The sequence below is a fragment of the Pseudorca crassidens genome, chromosome 19 (genome assembly GCF_039906515.1).
Source record: "Pseudorca crassidens isolate mPseCra1 chromosome 19, mPseCra1.hap1, whole genome shotgun sequence".
NCBI lineage: Eukaryota > Metazoa > Chordata > Mammalia > Artiodactyla > Delphinidae > Pseudorca > Pseudorca crassidens.
Genome location: NC_090314.1, coordinates 18,130,624 through 18,155,138, shown reverse-complemented (window position 1 = coordinate 18,155,138; position 24,515 = coordinate 18,130,624). Strand labels below are relative to the sequence as shown.

General features: G+C 49.9%; 1 protein-coding gene across 11 annotated transcripts in view; it reads right to left on the bottom strand.

The window, feature by feature from the left end:
• The window catches only part of MYO18A (myosin XVIIIA), a 95,503-nt gene extending 77,122 nt beyond the window's left edge, over positions 1 to 18,381 (bottom strand). For 10 of the 11 annotated variants that reach the window (XM_067714586.1, XM_067714587.1, XM_067714593.1 and 7 more), the window contains exons 1-2: positions 18,258 to 18,381; positions 6,893 to 7,970 (exon numbers count right to left, since the gene is read on the bottom strand). In XM_067714586.1, coding sequence (XP_067570687.1) covers positions 6,893 to 7,891 — 999 coding nt within the window. In that variant the 5' untranslated portion in view covers positions 7,892 to 7,970; positions 18,258 to 18,381. Of the gene's footprint in view, positions 1 to 6,892; positions 7,971 to 17,431; positions 17,895 to 18,257 lie in introns of those variants that run through there. The other variant, XM_067714585.1, reaches the window with a different exon arrangement.
• Between the last annotated feature and the right edge of the window lie 6,134 nt (positions 18,382 to 24,515).

Genomic DNA, 24,515 nt, shown 5'->3' with positions numbered 1-24,515 from the left:
AATGGTCCTCTGAAGACAAAAGGGAGACCTAGCAGAATAGAAGTGACATAGTCTACATGCTGGTCCCACGTACCCCACTAATCCAGGACAGACAACCCCCCAAAATGCTCCCAAAGACCTTTCACCCACCAGTTCTCACACCCTTGACACCTACCCACCCGCCTCTCATTACCAAAAGGATATAGTTTGGGTTCCACCCTGAGCCCCCAAACCAGGGCTCTCACATGGTGAGACTCTGATGCCAGAGGTGCCAGAAGCTTTGGCGCAAAATGAAGTAAAAAATTCCTGGAGTGGGCTTCCCTGGTGGCGCAGCGGTTGAGAGTCCGCCTGCCGATGCAGGGGACGTGGGTGCGTGCCCTGGTCCGGGAAGATCCCACATGCCGCAGAGCGGCTGGGCCCATGAGCCATGGCCGCTGAGCCTGCGCGTCCGGAGCCTGTGCTCCGTAACGGGAGAGGTCACAACAGTGAGAGGCCCGCGTACCGCAAAAAAAAAAAAAAAATTCCTGGAGTAACATTAGGAACAGAGCATTTTAGAACCCTGAACTCAGGCAGTACCTAACTTCACCACCAGAAGCCCCTGGGAAGGCCACTGCCCAGAAGCTGGCTGGCCTGGCAAGGCCTGGAAGCAGCACCATTTCAAGTCTCCCCTTGGGATCTTGCAGGCCCCACTCCTGACAGCACCCAGGGACCCTGGGGACAAGGTTGGTGAGGCTCATACCGTTTCCGCCCAGGGGACTAGGGCCTTCCACTACAGCAAGGGGGCCCCTGCCTTCTCCCAGATGCAGGCAACCCTGACCAGCCAGTCCCCTGCAAGGCCACTGATGACCATGCCTGCAGCCCTGAGAAGCCAGACTCTAGAAAGCTGGAAAAAGAAAGAGAGCATCCAGCGCCCCATCTTTCCCGCCAGCTGGCTGTTTTTAACAGAGCTACAGAGAAAGTTTGGACAAAAGCGTTAGGCGTCCCGTTGGAAAGAAAACCTCACCAGGGGCAAGAATGGGAGAGCACTAGGACGGATTAATTAAAGAGGCTGCAAAATTATCTTTCCTGGATGGCGTTAGAGACTGGGCAGAGGGAAGGGTACTAATCTTCCTAAGCATTTACTACCGGCTGAAGTCTATATAAGTGACATCATCTAATACACAAACATGTTTATCTTAAATAAAGGCCCACAAAGCATGGTATACAGAATAAGAAACAAGTCTCCCTTTAGCTCCAATCTTATTCTCTTTCTCAGAGAAAACTGTAGTTGGTTGGGTGTGCATCCTTCTCTGATTTAGTCCTCTCAAATTCCGGGAGGATAGAATAGAGCCGGTTTATAGAGGTCATGGGTCACTTTGCCTCGGAGGCCCCTCCTAATGGCCACCCCTTTTCTCCCTAGCACAACTGGCCACGTCCTCCTTCTCACCCCATTGCATAGCTGTGCAGACCTCCGGGATAGCAGTCATGGTGCTTGGTTGCATTTCTTCACTTAGGTCTATGCTCCCTCAAGGAAAGATTATATTTTATTTATTTAATCCCCCTGTGCCTGGTACAGTGCCGGTTCTTAAGCAGACTGCATTCAATGTTTAAGGGAGTTGGTAAACTGAGGCTCACAAAGTTTGGTAACTTTAGTAAAACTCAAACACAGGTCTTTCTGACTCCAAAGTCTACGCTCTTTACACTATAACATGCTCTCTTCCCGATTCTGGAGTGTGGATGTGGTTTAGATGGACACGACGACCTCTTAAGGAACCTGACAGCCCTATAGCCTTTGTTTGTTTGTTTATCTGTTTATTTATTTATGGCTGAGTTGGGTCTTTGTTGCTAGGCGCAGCCTTTCTCTAGTTGCGTCGAGTGGGGGCTTCTCTTGCTGTGGAGCACGGGCTCTAGGTGTGTGGGCTTCAGTAGTTGTGGCTCGCGGGCTCTAGAGCGCAGGTTCAGTAGCTGTGATGCACGGGCTTAGTCGCTCCGCGGCATGTGGGATCTTCCCGGACCAGGGCTCAAAACTATGTCCCCTGCGTTGGCAGGTGGATTCTTAACCACTGCGCCACCAGGGAAGCCCCCTATAGCCTTTGAGTAAAAACCCCAAGGTCCAACAGAAGAAACTGTACCACGGATCTCGGGCAAATGCCTGACAGATCAGGAAACTAGCCTTGACTGGGAGGGAGTGGTAGGCCTTCCTTTAAACCCCCATCTCTCCCCTCCCACCACATCCTCAGAAGCTCAGGGGAGCAGTGCTTTCTAGGTACGGCTCCCATGCAGGCCAGCTCCTCTAGCTCTTGGTGGCAGGGGGACAACCACATCGGCCAGGGTTTAGCCAGCTGGGCTTTTCTGAGCTCAGCAGAAACATCTTACATTCCCAGACAACACATTTGTCCCCCATGAAGGGCCCACTGAGGATACAAACAGAAGGGACCGCTCTCCCAGCTCCCAGGTCCTAGTCCCGGCCAGGCTTCTACCCCTTCTTAATGGTTATTGACTTTTCCACTCAGACTCATGGACCTGGAGGAAGGAATTCTGAACCAACTGGGGTTTTAAGACCCTCATCATTACCAACACCTCCCTCAATCTCGCCAACTCAAGGAACTCTTTGCCTTTAGAAAACTTAAGGGTAATTGATCCCAAAACAGATGTCCCTAGAACATTTTTCCTGAGGAGCCAAGGAAAGAACGTAGCATCTTCTCCTAAACCTGGCAGTCATGCTTGACCCCTCTTCTCTTCCTTCTCCCACACCAACCAATCAACAAGACTACAATGCACGCCAGTGTTCATAGCAGCACTATTTGCAATAGCCAAGACCTGGACAGATGAATGGATAAAGAAGATGTGGTATATATGCACAGTGGAATACTACTCAGCCATAAAAAAGAATGAAATAATGCCATCTGCAGCAACATGGATGGACCCAGAGATTATCACACTAAGTGAAGTAAGTCAGAGAAAGACAAATATCCTATGCTATCACTTATATGTGGAATATAAAAAAATGATACAAATGAACTTATTTACAGAACAGAAACTGGGACTTCCCTGGTGGCACAGTGGTTAAGAATCCTCCTGCCAATGCAGGGGACATGGGTTCAAGCCCTGGTCTGGGAAGATCCCACATGCCGCGGAGCAACTAAGCCGTGCACCACAACTACTGAGCCTGCGCTGTAGAGCCCGTGAGCCACAACTACAGAGCCCATGTGCCACAACTACTGAAGCCCCGTGCACCTAGAGCCCACGCTCCACAAGAGAAGCCACCTCAATGAGAAGCCAGCGCACCACAACAAAGAGTAGCCCCCCCTCGCCACAACTAGAGAAAGCCCGTGTGCAGCAATGAAGACCCGACACAGCCAAATAATAATTAATTAATTAATTAATTTTTAAAAAAGAACAGAAATAGACTCACAGACATAGAAAACAAACTTATGGTTACCAAAGGAGAAATGGAGGGAGAAGGATAAATTAGGAGTTTGGGATTAGCAGATACAAACTACTATATATAAAATAGATAAACAACAAGGTCCTACTATACAGCACAAGGAACTATATTCAATATCTTGTAATGAACTATAATGGAAAAGAATCTGAAAAAATATATATTTTATATACATATATAAAACTGAATCACTTTGCTGTACACCAGAAAGTAACACAACATTGTAAATCAACTATATTTTAATTTAAAAAAGGCTGAAATAAAATAAAAAAGACAACAGAGCCTACCTCAGTTGCTCCCATCTGATACATCTCTCCATCTCCACTGCTTCTACCCAAGTTCACGCCTCCATCCATCCTACTGAGATTACAACAGCTCCCTCACTATTCTCCCCACAGCTATCCTTGCTACACCTGAAAGCATTCTCCATACGCAGAGAGATTTTTCAAAAACCTGTTCCCATCACTCCCTAATTAAATTGCTTCATTGCCCTTGGGTTAAAGTTCACATTCCCTAGCGTGACTCACAAGGGCCTTTGTGACCTGCCCCTGCTTGCTTCTCCTGTTGCTTCTCTCAATAATGTCCCCACACTGTCCCCCAGTCTTATTCCCCAGATGTGTCATTCTCTCCAACCTCTAGACCTTGACATGTGTCTTACAGCCTTCCTCTTCCTCCTCTCGCCTCCCTGACACTCATCTCCCACCCAGATGTCAGTCCTCCCTGACTCATTCCCAAGGCTGTCCTAGAAGTCCCTCTTCTGTGCTCCCTAGGGCCGTGTTCTGGCCCCTGTCACTGAGCTTCTCAAATGGCATTGCCCTTGTCTGCCACTTGACCATCCCTCCCACCACACTATGAGCTCCTTGGGGCTGGGGGTATGTGCTGCTCACTGCTGGACCCCAGGACCTAGCACACAGAAAGTGCTCAACAAATGTTTGTTTGATAGATAGGTGAGCGGAAGAAAAGACGCAGAAGAGTTGCTTCTCTCAGGCCAGCTGAGTGGTTCCTATCAGGCCCCAAGTCTATCTTACTACCGTAGCTCACCCCTGCTCCCAGTGGAACCCTGTCTAGCAGCCACAGGGATACACGAAGAAGGTGTGAGCCAAGCATTCTGGACACACACCATGTGAGAGGGAAACCCAAGGGGCTGTCTCTCCCTGGGGCCTTCTGAAGAGGCCACGGAAAAAGCCATGGGGCCTGGCCCCCATCTGTGTGCCGAAAGAGAACAGATGGCTAGCCAGCTCCCTCAGAGCTCCCTGGGGACAGGCAACGTGTGGACACAGTTGATGGATGGCCTGATGGGCAGGGTGGCCGCCAGGAGCTGTACCCGTGGGGCTGGAGTTGTCAGGGTACCCCACCCAGCAGCCTGGAGGAGGCGGGAAGACTCTTTTCTTGGCATGGAACTGGGATTAGAACTGCTGCCAAGAAAAGGAGCAGGAGGAAGAGGAGGAGATAGAGGATGAGAGCCGCAGAAGAGGCTGCAGCACTCCCACACCCGCTCCGGGGTCTGTCCCAGGAAGCTGGAATGCTGGGCTCACTCCACTCCCCTCTGCTGTGGCCTGAGTCCCCACCACCTACCCAGGTAGGAAAAGATACAGGGCTTCTCTTAACCTGTCAGAGGGCTCTAGGAGACTCATGAGGATGGGGCTTTCAACTACGCCCCCTGCCCGATCCCTCAGGTCGACAAAGACGTCCTCTGGCCACCAGCTGGGTTTGCCCCACAGGGACGAGAACAAGCCAGCATTTCAGGGATACCTGCTGTAATGTGGAATCCACCAGGGCCTCCAAAGCGAAGCCATCCACTTCCCCAGGGATGAGGTAGCAGCAGCTAGCTGGGAAGGGAGAGTGGCTGGGAAATATGAGATACCAGGATGATCCCTGTGCTATAAAGACAAAACTAAACAGCATCCGAGATGCCAGGCCCAGGGCCCCACAGAGGCCTGTGCTGTGGTTCAACAGGGAGCTGGCAACAATCCCCCAGGGGAGATTCATTCTTTAAGAAGAAGAGAGTTCCATCTGTTAAAAGCAATGCTAGCCCGGTAGAAAGCAGACAGACATGGCAACACGGTATGATTTTTGGTTCTGAAATAAAGACTACTCCCTCTAAGTTGCACTTCCCTGAGTTCAGTCTAGCCTGATGGCTACCACACAGTAGGTGCCTGATGTGTGTTTCCGGAATAAATGGGTCCAGGTCTTCCCCTGGATTCCACAACAGGCTCCCTTCCACTCACTACCCTTTCCTGACTAGCAAAGCTGCCTGACCCCACCAGCCCCCGGGTAAAGGAAGGCCGGGAACCCAGCTCCAGTGCTTCCCGCCAGAGCCTAACCCTGCCGCTCCCAGGCCCCCCTGGCCCGAGACGCTGCCAGGCTGAACAGCCATCTGAGCTCCCACTTCCCCTCCCCAGGAGAAAGCCAGGACCAGGACTCTGCTTGCTTCCTTAGCATTTCCTCCCGCTTCTGACTTTGACACATCTGGCTGGTCACTTAGTGCTGAAAGGTCCTGGCCAGGCTATGCAGTGGTCAGGCTGCAGGGACCAGATCGGAACGATCCTAAAACCCACAGCCAGGACAAAGGGATGGCTAGAGGCCAACCTGTCCCTCCTAGACTGTCTCCAGGCAGAACACTCCAAACTGATTTGTAGCCACCCTATCAAAAGTCCCCTGGGGTTAGAGATCTCCATCCCCTCAGAGACCTGCTCATACATCTAATCTCAGTCTCTTCTGCTCCTATGTCACCCCCTTCCACTGCTGTTTTGTGTGGGCAGGATAAGAGTTGGGATCTCAGGGATAGTCAGGTCATACTATCTCTGTAGGCCTGATCCCTTTTGCCTTTCCAGGGCCGTGCTTTTTCTTCTTCCAAGAGATAATAAAGACTCTTGGAGGCCTAGTGTTCTTTATAAATCAGATCCAGTCACTCCCCTGCTGAACACCCTACAATGGTCCCGTTTCACTGGGATAAAATCTGAACTCCTACCATTATTTACAAGGTCTTCGATGATCTGGCCACTGATTATCTCTGCAACCTTACCTGGTATTCAGCTCCTCAGTCACTCAGGGGTAAAAGGAGGCCTGAGGTCATCTCCCCAGGAGCTACCAATGTGAGCCCTGATTTAAAATAATTTATCTTTTTTTCACCTCCAATATCTAAATAATGGAAATCCTATATTTTAGTCCAGATACCAGTCTGGACCAGTAGTAGCCCAGAGTGGCTCTCACATCTGGAAGTGGCACATGTTAGCCCCCATGCCCCAATTTAGGGCTCAGGACATATTAGCCCACCAGGGTATCATGAAGCTTGTATCGCTGTGTATCACACCACAGGCCAGGTAAGTCGTCCCGGAGCCCAAGGAGTGGCACGGCTTCACCGGTCACACACTCGCTAGGCTCTGACCGTAGCTCCTGGGTACCCCAATCATCCACCCAGGTACAGTCGCAGGAGATGCCAACATCCCCAATCCCTGCTTGCCCCCGGCTGCCCAGGCCAAGACTCACATGGGCTGGCTCCCTGCGGGGTCCCTCGCCGCTCCGCAGCCAGCTCCGACTCAGCTCGCTGAGCTCCGGGATGGGCTGCACCTTGAGCTGCACGCTGTCCCCAGACTGCCGGATCATCTCCACAATCTCATCCCTGGACTTGCTCTCCACATTGTGCCCATTAATCTCCACCAGACGATCACCCGGCACCAGCCCCAGGGCCAGGTCCTTGGTGCCCGCGCCGGGTTCAGCAAAGTGAACCACCTTCCGATAGACCTGGCCCTCGGGGCCCCGATCCAGCATGGTTGTGCGTCGCAGGGAGAAGCCAAAGTCCCCCGTGGGCCGTCGCTGCAGTTCCAGTTCCCGGAGGGCAGGGGGCAGCGGGGGCACCACGGGGGGCAAGCGCAGGTCAGCCGGGAACCTTTTAGTCACCAGCTCAGGGGCTCGGGACCGAGGTCCTGGTCGAGGGATGCCTGGGCCGGGATGCTGCATCAGCTGTCCCTCTAGGGTCCTCACCTCTACCTGTGGAGACGGGGCGGCAGAGTGCTCTGAGGGGGTGGAGGTTTCTGAGGCGCTCTCATCCCGGCTGCGCTGGGAGAAGGAGAAGCGCTTGACAATCATCTGTGAGTTCTGCTTGGCCAGGGAGCCGAACTTGGCTGCCCGCTGCAGCACCGAGCCCCGTAAGCTGCCTTCCTCACCCTTGAGGTCATCACTGGAGCTGGCTGTGCTCAGGTGGCCCGAGTCCAGGATGACACTGCCCCTGTTGCTGTCGGAGTCGATGTCAGTCAGGTGCAGGTCGGAGCTGCTGGCCACCTTGATGGGGATGGGGTTGGAGATTTCCAAGCGTGTCTTCGAGTCACGCTTGGAGGAGCGGCTCAGGTTGAAGAAGCCACGCCTCAGGCTCATCTCTTCCAGGCTCCGCAGCTCCGCCGCTGACATCCGCTCCTTCTTCTCCTTTTTCTCCTTCTTCTCCTTCCGCGTGCCATCCTTGTCCTTGTCTTTCTTCATTAGGTTAAACATGGTGGGGTGCTATTTTTAGGGGTGGCACCCCAGAGGACTACGGGTGCTCAGCACAGGGCCTTCGTGCCCCACCTTGCCGCTGCAAACAGAAACAGGGAGAAAGGTTATTCGAGCAGAGCCTCTTTCTGTGTCTCCAATCCAGACACGGCCAACTAATGAGCACAGCTTTCCCTCACTGAGTGCCAGTTATGTGCCAGGTGCTCTGTTTTACACGGTACTGTCTCAATTAAGGTAATCTTCACAACACTGCTACGGGTAGGTCTGTCATTACCCCCATTTTACAAATACGGAAACGAGGTTTAGATCAGTTTATAAAAGCCCAGACTCCAAAGTCTGTCATTTCCTGTAATCCCTGAAAGACCCAGGCTTAGCTGTGCATGGTGGTGGCATCTGGGAGATCTAACTTCCTGGTTAGAGGATGTCATCAAGCCAACTTGGGATCTGACTTAAGATTCAAATGCAAGGGACTTCCCTGGTGGTGCAGTGGTTAAGAATCCACCTGCCGATGCAGGGGACACGGGTTTGAGCCCTGGTCTGCGAAGATCCCACATGCAACTAAGCCCGTGCGCCACAACGACTGAGCCTGCGCTCTAGAGCCCATTTGCCTAGAGCCCGTACTCCACAAGAGAAGCCACCACGCGAGCCGCAACAAAGGAGCCTGCCTGCCACAACTAAGACCAGATGCAACCAAATAAGTAAATAAAAATATTTAAGAAAAAAAAAAAGAAAAGCCACCACAATGAGAAGCCCACACACCACAACGAAGAGTAGCCCCCGCTCACTGCAACTAGAGAAGAAAAGCCCGCGCACAGCAACGAAGACCCAACGCAGCTAAAATTAAATAAATAAAATAAATAATTTTTTTTTAATTAAAAAAAAAGAATCCACCTTCCAATGCAGGGGACGCGGGTTCGGTCGGTGAACTAAGATCACGCGTGCTGCAGGGCAACTAAGCCCGTGCGCTGCAACTACTGAGCCCACACGACGCAACTAGAGTGAAGCCTGCGTGCCACAACTAAGATCCAACACAGCCAAAAATAAAATAAATAGATAAATAAATATTAAAAAAAAAGATTCAAACACAAAGGAAAAAGGAAATGGACTCTGTGCACCATCACCTCCCCATAACCAATGTCATTAAGGCAATAGGCATCACATGCTACTGGACTCTTTCCTAAACCTGCTATCCCTAGAGCAGCAGCCTTAGCCACTGCCTGACAGAAGATCTTAAAGAACCAACACTTATTTAATGACTGCTACTCACCAGGCATAATGCCAGGCACTTTACACACACTATCTCATTTGAACCTCACAGCATCCCTGCAAGGTAGGTATCATTATCTCTACTTTACAAATGAGAAAACAGGGCTCAGAAAATTAAGGATATGTTAGTTGTCACACAGCTAGTAGGCGGTGACCGCAGGATTCAATGGCAAATGTTGTTTTCTTTCTAGGGCCTGGGCGCCCAAAGTGAAGCAGGGAGGGAGGTAAGGGGAAGTTCCAGACTGAATAGAGGACAGACAGCTGCAAGGTGGGGGTGGGCGTGGGGTCTGCTGGATAAACAGGATCCTGAAAAGCTCACATCCTTTTCCCCAGACCAACACCTAAATATAGCCTCAGGAAGAAAGTCGTGGCAGCCTGAGAGAAAACCCCAGCTCCAGGGCTTATGCGCCTAGGGCGCCAACCTACTCCCACCCCTAGGCACACCCATCTGGGGACAGGATGGAGAAAAACCTGGTGGGGTGGAGTTGAGAGAGCCTTCCTTGTTCTAACCAGCAGGGAACAAGAAGCAGGCTGTACCACCTAATTAGAAATTAAATGTACTTTTTTCTTTCTCCATGAAGGCCTCCCGCTCTGAGTTCTAGACACAAGACCTACAAGCTTACCCCTTGCAGCAGCGAGCTCTTGCCAAAGCCCTGGAGAGGCCTTTCCTCTCTGTGTACCCCACTGCCACAACCAAGCAGGGCATTCCAGGCCCCCCAATTCTACTGAGAAGGACCCCCAACCCAGGTACAATGCCTAGGAAGGCATCAAGGCCAGAAGTGCCCAAGGGCCCCGGTACTGGCTAACTGCTTTCCCCCTGCCCATCACATGTGGCCCCTGAGAGATCAGAGTATCCTTTCTAGAGCAGCGCTGTCCACAAGAAATATAATTCAAGTCATATATGGAATTGTAAATTTTCTAGCAGCCATATTAAAAAAGGTAAAAAGAAACGGTTAAAATTAACTTTAACAACATACTTTATTAACGTAGATATCCAAAATATTGTCATCTCAACATGTAACCTATGTAAAAAATATTGGGATATTTTACATTCTCTTTTCCGTATTAAGTCTTCGAAATCCAGTGCACATTTAACACTCGGAGCACATCTCAATTCAGACAAACCACATTTCAAGTATTCAACAGCCCTGTGCTTGGGCAGTGCAGTTCTAGAGAACTCTTGAGTTATAGAGCATATCCAAAGAGGTGGGAGATCTGGCCCAGTCATTGGTTCCCTGTGGACCTAGCAGGCACCCCTCTCCCCCTCTGACCTCCGTGCCTACCTGGTAAAACAAAGTTCCCTCTGAACTTTTTAGTTCTTAATGTTCCAAGCACAGTACCTGGGAGTGGGAAGACAGAAAATCTAGGGCCCAAGAAGTGCAAAGCCAGGGACAGCCTCGGCTAGCTGAGCCTGGACTGATTCAGGGTGAAGGGGAGTCTGGCAACAGGCATCCTCTCTTCAGGGCTCTACTGTAATATAGGGGGTCTCTCCCTCTCCTCCTGAACGCTGATGGGGGTATGGACAGACCTACCATATGCTAGGATGCAGGATCTTTGGTTGGTCACTGCTCACCTTACCTCTCACCCGTCACTACCTGCACTCTCTTAAAAGGCTAGGTTAGAAGATGGCTCCAGGGGGACATGTGGGGGAAATGAAGAAAGAAACCCACCTTGGGGACTTGGAGGGAACAAACCAATATCTCAGCCTCAGCCCAACCACAGAGAACCAAACCGCCTACAATGCTATCCCACCAAGACACCTTTTATGGTCTCTAATTCTCACTCTGCAATCCTTACCCAGTGCCGGCTCTTTGCTGGGGACTAGATATCTGAGCAGTATCAACGGTACACAGCCCCCAGAATTCTAGAATCTTTGGGCTGTCTCGGCAAAAGCTTGTCCCTCACTAGCATTGCATCAGGCAGAAACAACAGACAGTCACAGCAGCAGCACAGGGGGATAGTGCTGGCAGGAAATGTTAGAAGATCTGGTATCTAGGCCTGGATCTGCCAACAAATCGCTAGGGGACCTTGAGCCTGTCACTTTGCTCAAGGTTGGACTAGATGATCTAGGTCTCTTCTAGCTATAAAATTCCAAATATTTAAGTCTCTTGTGGACATAAGTTATTTATTAACTTTCTGCCAGAGTCACCCCTCTCATCCCAACCCTGGGGCCTTTGGAGACTAGGTCCATTTCAGCCCTTCCCTCATCAGCCCTGTCCTGCCACTGTTATCTACACAGCTCACAAGGTACCCCTTCCCCACTGTTGTCCCTACAATTGCCAGGCCTGGCTGTGGCCTGGGTTCTCTCCTGTGCCACATGTCTAGAGCTACCTGCAACCTCCCCCTCCAGGGTCAGACCTGCAGTATAGCTGCAGCTGCTCCTATGCATCTCAGAGCCCAATTCACCAGAGACCTGGGCTCTGTCAACTTCCTGTGGACCTTGGACTTTCCCGCATCTCCTGTCCTTACGTCCAAAGTCTCCAGCAGCAATCACTACCTCCCCACTCCCATTCCAAGCTGCAGTTTCTACCTGCCTTCCCTTCGTCTCTTACCCCCCCCACCGAAGGTAACCTTACAGTTTTTCTGACCTCCTTCTCTGCCTTTCACCCCTCACCCTACTCCAGGAGGCCTTTCCTAATTTTAAGTGGAGGGAAGGTCTGTGTGTAAATTAGGGTACATACCTAAATCATCTTGACCCTACTATCCCCCAAATCAAAGCAAAGTACCACTGAATCAGTCAACTCAGCTGCTTTATTACTTTAAGACAGAAAGCATTTTGAGGGCAAGGAACTTTCAATTCAAGTATGCCCCTATCAATTCATCAACAGGAGAAACAATTTACATATTCATATCATGGAATACTACTCAGCAATAAAAAGGAAACTACTACTGATATACACAATAGGGATGAATCTCAAAAACATCTGTTAAGTGACAGTAAAAGAAGACTTCGACATACTGGTATGGTACTTTCTATATGAATTTCTAGTATAGGCAAAAGTAACCCATGGTGAAAAAAAATCAGAACAGTGGTTACCTCTGGGAAGTGGGGGTGGAGTGGGAGTGGGGATTACCTGAGAAAGGGCATGAGGGAACTTTCCGGGGTAATGTTCGTGTTACATATCTTGATAAGGGTTTGGGTTGACAGATGTATACATTTTGTCAATTGTCATCAAATAGTGCACATAAGATTAGTACATTTCATTGTATGAAATATTCACTCAAAAGAAGAAAAGAACAGTAAACAAATATCAAACTCTAGTTCATGATATGTATGCTAATGTATTGGGGGTAACGTATATTGGTGTCTGCAATTTACTCTGAGATGCATCAAAAATATAAGATGCCTTGAGGGTTGGATCAAGGGATAAAGATGTGATAAACAAGGATAGTAAAGTGTTCACTGTAGAGTCTAGGAGATGGGGTGTTCACTGTAAAACTCTAACTTTTCTAAATGTTTGCAGATCCTTGTGATAAAATGTTGGGAAAAGTATGTATTTATCAAGCACCTACTAAATGTAGGGGATATAAAGATAAATAAAACCCATGGAAGAGTTTAGGCTTCAGATGTCAGGTAACAAAGCTGAAAACAAATTTGGGTTAACAGCGATGCAATCTTGGGCAAGTCACTGAAAGCCTCTGTGCCTCTATTTTCCCTTTTTTTTTTAATGGAAATAATAGTACCTACCACATAGGGCATGGGAATTAAATGAAATGTGTATATATGCCCTTCATATAATGCCTAGACCAAACTAAGTCCTCAAGAATGGTACCCAGTGGTAGCAAGGCACATTCATGCCATTTAATGGGATGGTAGAGAGGATAATAAAGTACACAAATGACTATCAGCACACATATGACTAAAGTAAGTCTAGACATACAATCTTAATGCTCTACAGAACCTTTGTGTATGGAAAGTAAAGCCCAAAGAAGTGAAGGCAATCCAGTTAGCACACGGCCAAGCTGGATCACACTGGCTCGAGTCCAGAGGCCCCATATAACTACTGCCAAGATAAGGACAGGCAATTCATAGATGCGGAAATACAAATGGCCAACAAACATGAACAGGTATTCAGCCTGAGTAATGGTCACAGCTGTGCGAAATAAAACAGAGGTATACTGCGTTCACTTAGCAGTTTAGTAAAAACTACCAAGCTAACATCAATCAACTAGAGGATGAGAAGCAGGGTGTCCCAAATGTGTTGCTGGGAATATAAGTTGATAAAAGGAGGGCAAGTGTGTGGTACCTACGAAAATATTTAAAGGTACATATTCTTTGACAGGGCCATTCCATTTATAGGACATCTATAGATATATTCACACAACAAACACAGCTAATCTTTGCAGCACAATAAACATGGCTAATCTTTGCTATTTCATAATAGCAAAATTCTGTCTCTATAAATGCCCATCACTAGGGGAGTGGCTAAATTATAGAACTTAGCAGTTATTTAAAAGAATGAGGTAGGGGCTTCCCTGGTGGTGCAGTGGTTGAGAGTCCGCCTGCCGATGCAGGGGACACGGGTTCGTGCCCCGGTCCGGGAAGATCCCACATGCCGCGGAGCGGCTGGGCCCGTGAGCCATGGCCGCTGAGCCTGCGCGTCCGGAGCCTGTGCTCCGCAACGGGAGAGGCCACAGCAGTGAGAGGCCTGTGTACCACACACAAAAAAATCTATTTATATAACATATAAGTATTAAACTATAAATACATAATATATAAAATATTCATAACAAGCTTTTAAAAAATAGTCTGGAAAGATCTGTTACACAAATATATCAGTGATTTTTCTCTGTGGAATAATGGCAAAGAGGGGTAACACTTCAGCTTTCTACCTCATAGACTTGCTACAGATAAAACCTTTTTTTAGCATGTTACTTTTGTGATTTTAAAGATCAAAGAAGAAAAAAGGAAGGTGTGACAAAGTAATAAGCAATGCATTTGGCATTAAAGCTGTAAACCGGTTTGCAACGACAAGTTCAAAGCTGGCCATCTCATGCTTTGAAAATGTTTCAGTGACTTGGGGGACTTGGTTAAAATAGATCTCACTAGTGTCTTGTGGCTTTAAGTGGGGACAGATTTAAATGGGTCACCCTGCAGCTGGCAAAGTAGAAACCCCAGGAAATGGAAACTATAACATTAGAATCCCAAGAAAAGGGCGCCCAGACTTGGCTGCTGTGGGTGTATACTTAAAACGGCCAGTCCTCCCACCCTCGACCACACTCATAAATAAATACAAAGGAAATACTTTCCCAAGAGAGCCGGCCTCTCTCCCTTGGCCTCTGACCTCCCTGAGCGGCCGTTTCCTACCGCCCCGAGGCCTTGATGGGGCGCTCGCCCGCCTGCCAGCCCGGACCGAGGAATTGCACGCGTGGCCCAGGGGGGCTCGCCCGGCCCGGGCAGCGCAGGGTGACGCCTGTCGCCGCCGCCGTGGAGCTTCTTGCCGGCGGTCCTGCTGAGCCCCGACGCGGCCCATGACTCACTGCCAGGTCACATGGAGCTTCTCTGGCTCCAGGTGTGCTCACTCACTCCGTCTGCACGCTTCTCACATGACATCAGCCGGCCCGGCCGCCCGGCAGCCGGCTCCCTGCCCTGCCCGCCGCAGCGCCGGGAACCCTCGGCCCTCGGCACCTCCAGGCAGCCGGGCCGGCGCAGACGCAGCCCCGCGGCGCCTCCGCTGCGATACCGTCTCCCCTGGAACGCAGCAATCCCGCAGGCCCCGGGAGAAACGAGAGCGGGAGACGTGCCAGAAGCCCGGCCAGGTCCCCGGCGGCTCTTCCAGATGCACCTCCTTGGCCCCCCGCGGGGCCTGCCGCAGCCCGCTGGGCGCTAAGCTCAGCTAACACCCCAACACCCCACCTCCTGTGTGACCTTGAGCAAGTCCCGTCCTCTCTCTAGACCTCAGCTTTTTCAACTCTAAAATCTCCATGGGCCTGAGACTTCAGACTCGGGCTTCGCTGAAGAGGTATTCAGCTCAACCACAAACTTGAGGTTCTAATCCCGCTCTCCCTCTGATTTGCTGTGTGACCTACAGCCCATCATCCAACATCTCTGAATACTAGAGAATAACAAAAATAATTCCTTGTAAGTGACTATGAAGTACCTGGCTGCGAGAAAGGGCCCTGGGCCCTGTAAAATCATCAGTCCACAATTTAAACTGCTGCCTGACTGTAAACTATTTGAAATGTCAAGGGAATGTGGATAATTTACAAGCCACACAATTCCTACCTCAAGAGAAAGGGCAGGAAAGTAAGGGGCGGAGGGTGAGGGGGTTTCCAAGTCTGCTCCCCACCCTTCCCAATCCAGTTCCCACTACTGCACCACCTGACCCTCTAATTCAGGCTGCCTCAGAAAATGGTGATGGGGGGTGAGGTGCAGTGAGCAGATCTTAAAGAACCCCGGGGCCTGACCCAAAGCAGAACTTAAAAGCTCCATCAAGCCCCCAACCCAAGTCCTGGGGAAACCTGTTCATCATAGCACAGGGTGGGCTGGGCCCTCCCAACCCCGCAAACCTTTAAACTATATCAGGCCAGAGCCCCTCAGCTTTACCCACCACACCCAGGAGAGGCCTAGGACAAGGCCTGGGGCTCAGGGCCACCAACAGGACCCTGCTCACGTGGATCCTCTGGCTCCAGTCTGTGGTATCCACTCCAGGTGAAGGAGGTCTGGCTGGGGACAGACCTCTGGTTGAGAAGGAGTAAGAACAGCCCTGCTGCCCTGGAGATCTGTGACACAGCAAGTCTGAATCAAGCCTTCCTGAGTTCCAACAACTCCCTGCTCCACCTAAGAGGGTGGATTCTTCCTTTCACACAAGCCCCACTTCTGCCCCTCCCAGTCAACCTTCAGGTACCTGCCACTGGGGGACCCTGGAGTTTTCAGGCCCAGCTTCTGAAGACACATGTACCCCTCAATGAACAGCCTCAAGCTAGGCCAGTGAAGCGGTCTCCAGCCAACAGGCTGGCTGTCCAGACTGCCAGGCAGTGAGGTTGAGGGACCAGGCAGGAGTCAGGAAGGGCACAATCCACCTGAAGATTTCTGAGGAGAGCCTGGATCGTGAGAGGAAGCCCTGGGACACACACCCTGGCACTGAGTCAGGCCAGGAGACAGGAGTAAACAAACTAGATATTCAGAGCTGCCAGGTGCCAAGTCATCAACTGTTCAAAGCTCAAAGCTCCCACAGGAAGTGACCATCAGCATTCTACCCCTTCCTCACCCACCCTCCACTCCCACCTGTGATGCTTCTCATTCCCCTAACCCCCCAACACAATAGCTTCCCCCATCATCTTCCTGGAATTGAGGCCCCAACTCCAATGTTCCTAACCCCAAATGTACAAGCACACCTCCACCCAAAGCTATATATAACCAGTCATGTCCAGCAACCAGGAGGATGCTTCCTGGAAAGTCCTCATCACAAAAGGACAGAGGGCAGGCCACTGACAAAGAGCCAGTGAGGTCTGTCCGGAAACCAGAGACCTCAAGAGAGCAATTTTCAATATCTCCAACTAGAAAGTAGCCCCTGAGCTAATAGGGTGGGGAACACGAGGCAAGGCCAACTCCATTGCCATGACAACAGGATACCAACCTGCCCAAGAAAAGGGCTCCAGACCTGGTAAGCACATGGCAAGGCAGCTTGAACCTCTAGGTTCAATGTCTTGCTAAGGTGTTCTTGCTCTTAATCACCTGGACAACCTTCCATCCCTTCCAGCATGGCCGCAGTGCAGACACACTCGGCACCATTCGCTCTTCATAGGGGGATTTACTAGGCCTCCTCAGCCACAGACATGCTAGGTACTCCAAAAGACAAAACGAACCTACATAAATCATTGGCAAGGTGAAGAGGGGAGGGAATCCAATTCCATAATTTGGGGGGACCATCTGAGGGCAGGAAGGCCCTAGGCAGGAAAGCTCTTCCCAGGAAGCACCATCCCAGGCCTCCCTACACAAACACAAACCATGAGGACACTGCCAAACACATGCCCCATTGGCCAAGGGACCAGGCAAAAGGAGTACTGCTTAAAAAACGAACTGGCAGCCTCCCCCATCCTCACCCTCCCCGCCAGCTCATTCTGGCCGGCAGCCTTTCCAACTAATCAGCAGGACACACATGCCTTGCAACAGGGTGACACCGCCATCCCCCACTGCACCCCTACCCCCAAACAAAGCTCCAATGTGCGGTGTGTCCCTGCAGGCCTTATCTCAGCCAGGAACAGGACCCACTCCTCACCAGGCTTGGTACCAGCGGCACCCCCAACAAGGGGGTGGGGGGCAGCGAACCTTACCATCTCCCCTTCCCATTGGCGAAGCAACTGGCATGACAGGTTCGCAGGGCGGGGCATCAGGGCAGTCTCTCCCAGAGGCCTGGGGCAGATAGTCCAACCTTCCCACACGCACCCCACCCCTTGGCAGGGAGAGGTGAGGTGAGCAGCCATTCGCAGGGGACAGCTGGCACACCCTAATCCCCAAAGCCTACCGTTCACCCACCCGCCCCCCGTCTTCTGCCCCAAGGGGAGGGGGCCCAGGGAAGCAGGGTCTCCATTGTTTTGCCAGCTGTCTGGCAGCTGCTCCTTTGAGAGGAGTCCGGTGTCGGCCTGGCAATGAAAGGGTGAAGGCCGCTGGGAGGGATAAAGGACTCGGTGGAGGTGCTCGCCTTCCCCGCTGCCTTCCTCAGAGCCTCGGTCCGTCAGTCTGTCTGGGGGGCCTGGGCCTGGCCTCGAGAAGCCCCCTACGCCCCGGGCTGCAGCCTCCATCCCGCAGCTCGGGGCCACCTGGGCTCCCCCGAGCCCCGAACGCCCCCCCGAAACTGAAGGCCACCCTGTCCGGCCTCCCCCCGCCCCTCGAGGTGGCAAAAGGGGCCGGAGCTCGCCCTCCCGCCCCACTCCCGCTCGGCCCCGCGTCCCGGCGCCGAGCTGCGCGGCACGGCCAGGGACCGGAGCCGGGAGTCCGGGCCGCCGCTTCCAGGGGACAGGGGAGGAGGAGGAGGAGCCGGCGGGCCCCGCCGCCCGCCCGCCTTCCCGGCCCGAGCCCGCCCCGCCGCACCCCCCACCCCCACCCCGGGCCCGGCCCCAGCCCGCTACCGAGCGGCCATCCCCGCCGCCCCGCACTCACCGGCCGCCGGAGCCCGCCCGGCAGGCAGCAGGAGCGGAGACGCGGCATCCAGCGGCCCCGGCCCGGTCCGGGCAGGAGCGCAGCACGGCGCAGCGCAGCGCCGCCCCCCGCGGCCGCACGAGCCGAGCCGAAAGGGAGCTCCCTGCTGGCGGCTCCGGGGATAAACGGCCGGCCTTCCTGGCAGCGCCTGGGCGCGCCTCCAGAGCGGGCCAGGCGGGCACCGGGAGCTGCCCTGGAGGCCTCGGTCCGGGTCCGAGAGGCCCTGCCTGGAGATCCTGTCTGCACTGGGCACTGGGGGCTGCTGAGCGTGCCCAGGGCAGGCCCCGGGGTCATGCTGAATGTATGGAACAGGCTCTGTCCGCGGCAGGCACTGGTGGACTCTGCTGGCTGTGTCCAAGAGGGTGCTGCCCAGGACAGTGCTGTCCAGAGAAAACAACTGAGCCTCGCGGGCCACATCTTCCCAGGGTGGCTCTGCAGAGACAGACATAGGGTGCTGCTGGAGGATGCCAGTTGGCCTAGTCCAAAGCAGGCACTGCCAGCCATGCCCAAGGTGGCACTGGAAGAATGTACTCCCCAAGGTGGACACAGCCTCCTGGTGGCTTGGCCTGAGAGAGCCCTGTCTCAGGTGGAGTTGCCTAAAGGATGAGCCAAGGCCCAGGAGTCATAGCCATAAATGGCACTCACTCCCCAAAGGAGTCCCGCAATGCCAAGATTAACAGCTTTCAGAAGCTCTTTGGAATGAGGTCTGCCCCTGGGTCCTCATGTCCTATCAATATCGGGTGAGCTGCTCTACCCATTGAGAAGGAATTTTAGACTTTCTGGAAGAGGCCAGAGACATTTAGAGACCAGACCTCCAAGAGAGGTGCTATGCCTTGAGCTGAGAGAGCGAGGTGGGCATTTCTACGGGCAGTGTCCATACTGAAGGGAGGTACCCCAGAACGTGGAAGAAACTGAGTGGGGTGGTGCAGGTAAAAGGGTGTCGCAGACAAGGGCAGCTGCCTCCATAAACAGCCCAACCAGGAACTTCTGGCAGGCGTGGCCCAACCTGACAGACCAGGGAAGGTTCAAGCAAGGGGGCTCAGGAGCTAAGAGCTGAGTGAGAACTGAGAGATCCTGAGGAATAGACCAAACCCAGAATGTGCATGTTGGATAAAGGAATAGCATGTAACGCAAACTCAATGCAGCACACTTTTACTGAGATCCTGCTAAGTGCCAAGTGCAGCACACTCTGAGGGACATAGAGCTATCAGACCTGGAGCGTCTCTCCAGGGAACTCACATGGTGAGGGCGGGGGCTGGTAGTGAACTTTGACTGCAGGGGGATTCACCACGCTGTCATCCCTTGGATGATGAGATGACGCTATAATGGACGGCTTATTTGGCTGGAGGAATGGAAGAAAGCTGCTCTGAGGACATGCCATTTGAGCGGAACCTTGGAAGCTAAGTAGGACAATGATTATCACTATTGCTTTCTGAGCAGCTACTATGTGCTAGACACTATCTCTATTCCTCACAACAAACGTATGAGGGAGACATTTTTTTAAAAGATCTTTTTGATGTCAACGATTCTTTCTTTTTTTTTTTTTTTGTGCGGTACACGGGCCTCTCACTGTTGTGGCCTTTTGCATTGCGGAACACAGGCTCTGGATGCGCAGGCTCAGCGGCCATGGCTCACGGACCCATCCGCTCCACGGCATGTGGGATCTTCCCAGACCTGGGCACGAACCCGCGTCCCCTGCATTGGCAGGCGGACTCTCGACCACTGCGCCACCAGGGAAGCCCTGATGTCGACCATTTTTAAAGCCTTTATTGAATTTGTTACAAATATTGCTTCTGTTTTATATTTTTTGGTTTTTTGGCCACGAGGCATGTGGGATCTTAGCTCCCCGACCATGGATCAAACCCGCACCCCTGCATTGGAAGGCGAAGTCTTAACCATTGGACCCCCAGTGAAGTCCCTGAGGGAGACATTATTTTTATAGATAGGGGTTGAGTGCATGGACTCGGGAGCCAGGTTGCCTGGGTTCAAATTCCAGCTCGGTCAAGGCTAGCTGTGTTACTCTGGGTGACTTACAAAACCTCTCTGTGCCTCAGTTTCCTTATCTGAAAAAGTGGGCTAATAATGCCTGCCTCAAAGTCTATTTTGAAAATCAAATGAGTTTAGTGTTTTCAACAAATGTTGCTGGAACAGCTGGACATCCACAGGCAAAAAGAGAGAGTCTAAACACAGACCTTACACCCTTCACAAAAATTAAAATGACTCATAGACCTAAATGTAAAAGACAAATACACAAAACTGCTAGACGATACCATAGGAGGAAACCTAGATGATCTTGGCTACGGCAATGATTTTTTGCATACAACACCAAGGACATTTATGAAAGAAAGAACTGGTAAGCTGGACCTCATTAAAATTAAAAACTTCTGCTCCGTAAAAGACAATGTCAAGAGAACGAGACGACAGGCCACAGACTGGGAGAAAATATTTGCAAAAGACACGTCTAATAAAGAAATGTTATCCAAAATAAACAAAGAACTCTTAAAACACATCAATAAGAAAACGAACAATCTGATTTAAAAATGGGCCAAAGACCTGAACAGTCACTTCACCAAAGAAGATATACAGATGGCAAATAAGCATTTGAAAAAAGACTCTACATCGCGTGTCATAGAGAATTGCAAATTAAAACAACAAGGTACTATTACACACCTAATAGAAAGGCCAAACTCCAGAACACTGACAACACCAAATGCTGGTGGGAGTGTGGGGCAACAGGAACGCTCATCCGTTGCTGGTGGGAACGCACAATGGCACAGCCACTGTGGAAGACAGTTTGGCAGTTTTGGGTTTTTCTTTTAATTTAATTAATTATTTTTTTATACAGCAGGTTCTTATTAGTTATCTGTGTTATACATATTAGTGTGTACATGTCAAACCCAATCTCCCAATTCATCCCACCACCCCCACCCCCCGCCCCGCTTTCCCCTCTTGCTGTCCATACGTTTGTTCCCTACATCTGTGTCTCACTTTCTGCCCTGCAAACTGGTTCATCTGTATCATTTTTCTAGGTTCCACATATATACGTTAATATGCGATACTTGTTTTTCTCTTTCTGACTTACTTCACTCTGTATGACAGTCTCTAGGTCCATCCACGTCTCTACAAATGACCCAATTTCGTTCCTTTTTAAGGCTGAGTAATATTCCATTGCATATATGGACCACATCTTCTTTATCCATTCATCTGTCGATGGGCATTTAGGTTGCTTCCGTGTCCTGGCTATTGTAAATAGAGCTGCAATGAACATCGGGGTGCATGTCTTTTTGAATTATGGTTTTCTCTGGGCATATGCCGAGTAGTGGCATTGCTGGGTCATAGGGTAGTTCTATTTTTAGTTTTTTAAGGAACCTCCATACTGTTCTCCATAGTGGTTGTATCAATTTACATTCCCACCAACAGTGCAAGAAGGGTTCCCTTTTCTCCACACCCTCTCCAGCATTTGTTGTTTGTGGATTTTCTGATAATGCAGTTTGCAATTTCTTATACAACTAAACACACTCTTCCCATGTGACCCAACAATTGTCCTCCTTGTTCTTTACCCAATGGAGTTGAAAACTTATATCCACACAAAAACCTGCACACGGATATAACAGCTTTATTTATAATTGCTAAAACTTATAAGCAACCAAGATGTCCTTCAGTAGCTGAATGGTTAAACTGTGGTACATCCAGACAATGGATTATTATTCAGAAACCAGCTATCAAGCCATGAAAAGACATGGAGGAAACAAATGCTTATTACTAAGTGAAAGAAATCAATCTGACAAGGCTATATGATTCCAACTCTGTGACATCCTGGAAAAGGTAAAACTAAGGAGACCATAAAAAGATCAGCTGTTGTTAGGATTGGGATAAGGGAGGGATGAATAGGCAGCGCACAGAGGATTTTTAGGGCAGTGAAACTACTCTATATGATACTGCAATGATGGATGCATGTCGTTATACATTTATCCAAACCCACAGAATGTACAACACCAAGAGTGAACCCTAATGTAAACTGCAGACTGGGTGGTGATGATCTGTCAGTGTAGGTTCATCAGGTGTAACAAATACACCACTGTGGTGTGGGATGTTCATAGTGGGGTAGGCTGGTGGTGGGGAGGGTGAAGGGGGTATGTGGAAACTCTGTACTTTTAGCTCAATTTTGCCATGAACCTAATATTGCTTTAAAAAATAAAGATTATTAACAATTCAATGAGTTAATATGTAAAAAGAACATTTCCCAGCATACAGTAAGCATTCTATAACTGTTAGCTTTGTTTTCATAACTTTCCCAACTCACAGCTAGGGAAACACAGCCTGCAAGTGGCAGAGTGAGGATTCAAACTGAGGTCCCCAGGACTCAAAGCCCATGTTCTTTCCCCTGTACCACGGCAATGAATGAATAGACATATTAACATTTGTGTTATTTATGTGCGTCCACATCAGGACACTCGGGGGTAGCACACGGTGTTCCTAAGAGCTCCCCTAGCCTGAACCAGGAACCAATTTCAGAAACCCGGCAAGAATGAAACACCAGAGCAACGCCCACAGTGACTCTGGCTCATGGTCACTTGTTTATTAATCTTTTACTTCTCAAAGGTCAGAATAATCCCTGCCCTGGCTCTAAGTAAAAGTAAAAGTAAAGCCCCATTCACCCTTCAAAGAAAAACGTCACAGCAGTGTCCACATAAAATAGCCCAGATGACCACGGAAAGGCCAGTTTTTTCCAGAAAATTCGTAAGCTCCTAAAGCAATCTGACTCAAGTCGAGAAGCCCCTAAGGGAGAAGGCTGGTAATAATAAATATCCCTTACAGCAACTGAGCCTTCACTATGGGTCAGCATTAAGCTAACCCCTTGGCTGGCATTGTCCCATTTAGTCCTCATCCTCACCCTATTAGGGAGGTGATGTTCTTATCCCCATTTTGCATATTAGAAACCAGGCTGAGGAAGATGAAATAATTTGCCCAAGGCCACACGACTAATAGATAGCAGAGCCCGGAACGCTTGCTCTTAGTCACTCTGCTGGGCTGTGTCCTGGGCAGAGTGAAAAGAGCATGGACTTTGGGGCCACGCGGCTTGAGGGGACACGTGGCCTAGCAGCTGCTGGCAAGTTCCTTGGCCTCTCTAAGCCTCAATTGCCTCATCTATAAAATGGGCATAATAATAGTGCCTACCTCATAAGAGTGTGAGGATAAAACAAGCAAATTCATTTAAAGCAATTAGCCTAGTACTTGACAGGTAGTAAGTGGTTAATAAATGTTAGCCCTTATTAATCTCTCTGACTTTCCTCATCTGTAAAATGGAGGCTGGTAATAATGTGTAAGTCATAGAGTTATTGTGAGGCTTAGAGGAAATGGCACAGGTAAAGCATGATGATACTCGTCACACAGTAAGCTACCACGATATGACACTCCAGAAAGGATCGCAAATAAGCAAGCCAGTTTTTTTTTTAAAGCTCACGGAATTGCATATCTGTGTGATAGCAAGTGATGTTCAGGTGACAAGAGCACATGTTGAATATTGTTCCTCAAAATGCATTAGCCGAAGATCCTTTATTCCTTTGCATAGACATTTGCAGTGTGGATGCAGAACCCTCTCTAGGAGACTTGAAGCTAAATTCTTAGAAGAGAGTACCTGCCGAATACCAGCCCAAAAAAAGGAGCATGTCTCTGAAATGACATAAAAAAGTTTAACTTGGGAAAGTTCAAACACAGACAAAATAAAAGAAACAATATAACAAACCCCTGAGTACCCATCATACAGCTTCCATCAACTCCTGGAAATCTTGTTTCAACTATACTCCCCCCTATAACTGTAACTTTAAAACAAATCCCAGATCTCATATCACTTCATCTGAAAACATTTTGGTGTGTATGTCTAAAAGATAAGGATTATTTTTTAAACAACACCACATACCATTGTCACACGTAAAGATTTTAAATAATAATTCCCTCATATCATCAAAGTTCAAATTTCCAATTATCTTCATAAAGTTTTTTTTAATTGCTTGTTTGTTTGAATCAAGATTCACATGTTGCAGTTAGTCAACTTCTTTTTTTTTTACAATTAATTTAATGGCAACTGGTAATCATCAAATTAGCAATAGTTATCTTCAAAAGTTATTACGCTAGTTGTGCTGTAATTTCTCGAGGTTGATCAGATACCTAGAGTCACAGACATTTCCCACATAAGATGCATTATATAAATCAGGATTG